The sequence below is a fragment of the Lonchura striata genome, chromosome 1 (assembly GCF_046129695.1).
Source record: "Lonchura striata isolate bLonStr1 chromosome 1, bLonStr1.mat, whole genome shotgun sequence".
Classification (NCBI taxonomy): Eukaryota; Metazoa; Chordata; class Aves; order Passeriformes; family Estrildidae; genus Lonchura; species Lonchura striata.
This window is the reverse complement of record NC_134603.1, coordinates 40,125,609-40,128,478: the sequence shown is the minus strand read 5'-3', so window position 1 is coordinate 40,128,478 and position 2,870 is coordinate 40,125,609. Positions and strand designations below refer to the sequence as shown.

General features: G+C 49.5%; 1 protein-coding gene across 1 annotated transcript; it reads left to right on the top strand.

Moving 5' to 3' along the window:
- Positions 1 to 1,206: 1,206 nt before the first annotated feature.
- Positions 1,207 to 2,525, top strand: NPBWR1 (neuropeptides B and W receptor 1). The gene is given in 2 exon segments (XM_077787157.1): positions 1,207 to 1,819; positions 1,822 to 2,525. Coding segments are annotated over 2 exon segments (1,008 nt in total). The 5' UTR covers positions 1,207 to 1,515.
- The last annotated feature ends 345 nt before the right edge of the window (positions 2,526 to 2,870 follow it).

The following is a 2,870-nucleotide window of genomic DNA, read 5'->3' as shown; positions in this document are numbered from 1 at the left end:
ATAATGTAAGACATAAATCATAGCCATAATGAAGCAAAGGTACTTTGCATGTCTTTTCTCATGTATTTACTTATTAATTTATTTTCTTGGATTTCAAGGTTTGTGATATCCTGCTGATATAGGCAATTATGCATCATTATATGGGAAAATCAGAGCCAGGCTGTGTACTAGCTTACAGATAATAAACAGTAATGCCAGTTTGCCAAAAGATGAATTTACTATGCCATTAGTAATTTATTAGTAATTATTGATAATGTATGTGGTCAGTCCTGCTTGAAGAATTAAAATAAAAATTGTTTACATTTCTGATTTTAGAGATGCAGAAGTTTTGTCAAATAGAAGCCCATAGAATTCTCCCATTGAAACGGCAACAAAAAATGAAACTAAAGTTGGATAGATTTTATACCATGTACTTCTTGAAAAAGAAAATAATCAGGAGCTCTGAAGATTGTCTTCCCACAGTTATATTCCAGTTTATCACTAGCACAGTGTGAAGGAGTCAAAGTGTCAGGCAGGACCATAGGAACTACTGCACATCTCTCCTGCTTCTGAATCCCACATCCCGTGAAAAATGTTTTTTCCTGGCAAGATTCCAGAATCATAAATTAGTTTGGGCCGGAAGGGAACTTAAAGGCCATCAAGCCCAACCTGCCCGCAATAAGCAGGGGCACCTTCAACTCGATCATGTTGCGCGGAGCCCGATGGAGAGCATCACGCTGCCCGCGCCCCGCGCCGGGACGGTGCCGGGGCCCGGCAGGCGCTGAGCACGGAGCTCTCCGAGCCAGCACGGGCAGCAGGTGCCGCCTGCAGCTGGGATCTCCCTCCCGCTGCTGCGCTGCCGGACCGCGGGAAGAGGCGTGACTCCAGCTAATCTCACATCTCTCTTTGCAGTGCTCCAGCTTCCCACTTTTCATCCATCCTCTCTGCTGCTCGCAGTGCCTGTTTTTTGCTGCCCGGATCGAGACGGGCAGGGCTGTAACTCTCAGGATGGAGCAAAGGAGAGGTGCCGGCGCATCCCTCCTACACGGAGCCAGCAGCGCATCCCGCCGCTCCGGGAGCCGCACCGCCACGGCCGGGCTGGAAGAGGTCAGTGCATCCTTGCTCCGCCTTCACAGCGCTCTGCCCAGTCGGGAAAGGGGTGCGTTTCGCTTTCGCGGAGCACACGGAGGGCACCGGCTGCCCCCGAGAGCAGGACCCTCGCAGTCCGAGCGCTCCCGACCCAGAGGCGCCGGCGAGGAAGGGCAGCGCTGCCACCCGGGGATGGCTGGATGTGCCCCGCCGCGCTCCCACCGTGTGCAGGACGGAAGGGGCAGCCGCTGCGACACCTGGCCACTGGCTAAGCCCTTGGTAATCTTCCTGTGCTCCCATCAGGGTGCCAGTGGGAAGCGTATTTGAGATTTCGGCGTTGGACATGCCAGAGGAGAAAGCCTTGCGAAGAGCAGAGGTCTCATCTATTTTCCCCCACTTCCAGGTCATCCTCACCACCACTGAGCTTAGCCATCCTCTCCTGTAGCCATGGAGAACTCCTCCCTCTCTGAAATCAACTCCTCATGTGCAGACTGCTCTGGAAGAGGGTATGGGAGTTTGAATATGTCCACGACTACAGCAAGCCCCAGGAACTACATCACAATGCCTGTCATCTACTCAGTCATCTGTGTCATGGGACTGACAGGCAACACTGCTGTCATCTATGTAATCCTCAAAGCACCAAAGATGGTAACCAACATCTTCATCCTCAACCTGGCCATAGCTAATGAGCTCTTTACCTTGATGCTGCCCATCAACATTGCTGACTACCTGCTCCTGCAATGGCCCTTCGGAGTAAGATGAGCAAGCTTGTGATCTCCATAAACCAATACAACATCTTCTCCAGCATCTACATCCTCACTGTCATGAGCATTGACTGCTACCTCACTGTGGCAGCCACCACCAAGTCCAGGAAGGTGTCCTACTGAACCTACCAAGCAGCCAAGATTGTGAGCCTCTGTGTCTGGTCCTTCATCACTGTCATCATCCTGCCCTTCGCTGTCTTTGCTAAGATACACAAGGAGCAGGGGTGCTCCCACTGCATCTTTGTGTTTCCCCACCCTGAGAGTTTGTGGTGGAAAGGCAGTCAGATCTACACCCTTATTTTAGGCTTTGTCATCTCAATGTCCATCATCTGCACTCTGTACACCACCATGCTGCACAGACTGAGACATGTGCAACTCCACTGCAATGCAAAAGCTCTGGACAAAGAAAAAAAAAAAAAAAAAAAAAAAAAAAAAAAAAAAAAAAAAAAGGTGACACTGATGGTGGTTGCTACCCTGGGTGTGTGCTTGTTCTGCTGGATGCCCTTTCACCTTAGCATGGTGGTGGCCGTCATCATGGGCATCACACAAACTCCACTTGTCATTGGGATTTCCTATTTCATCACCAGCCTAAACTATGCCAACAGCTGCTTCAATCCTCTCCTGTACACCTTTCTGGATGAAAGCTTCCAGAGGAGCTTTTGCAGACTGCTAGATTGCAGAACCACCTCATAAAGCTAACCCAGTCCTCTGTCCTGTGTCCCTCTCATAGTCACCTGTTTTTCCTGGGTGATTCCAACCCAGAGAGTACCTTCTCTCCAGTCTCCTTGTGATGGCTCACAGGGTTTCTGGTTGTCTCACTACCCAAGACATGAATTGGGGCAAGGTAGATCTCACCTATCCTGCACTCATTTCCTTGGTGCTACTTTTCCTTGCCCCATTTTTTTTCTTTTGTTAGTTTATTTGTTGTTGTTTTTTTAATTCCTTCTCTCTAATGCTCTTTCTGACTTGGGTTTGGAGCTCACAGAGCTGCCACAGGTCCCTTTTCCCTTTTCAAAACATTGCTTTGCAAACTCAAGC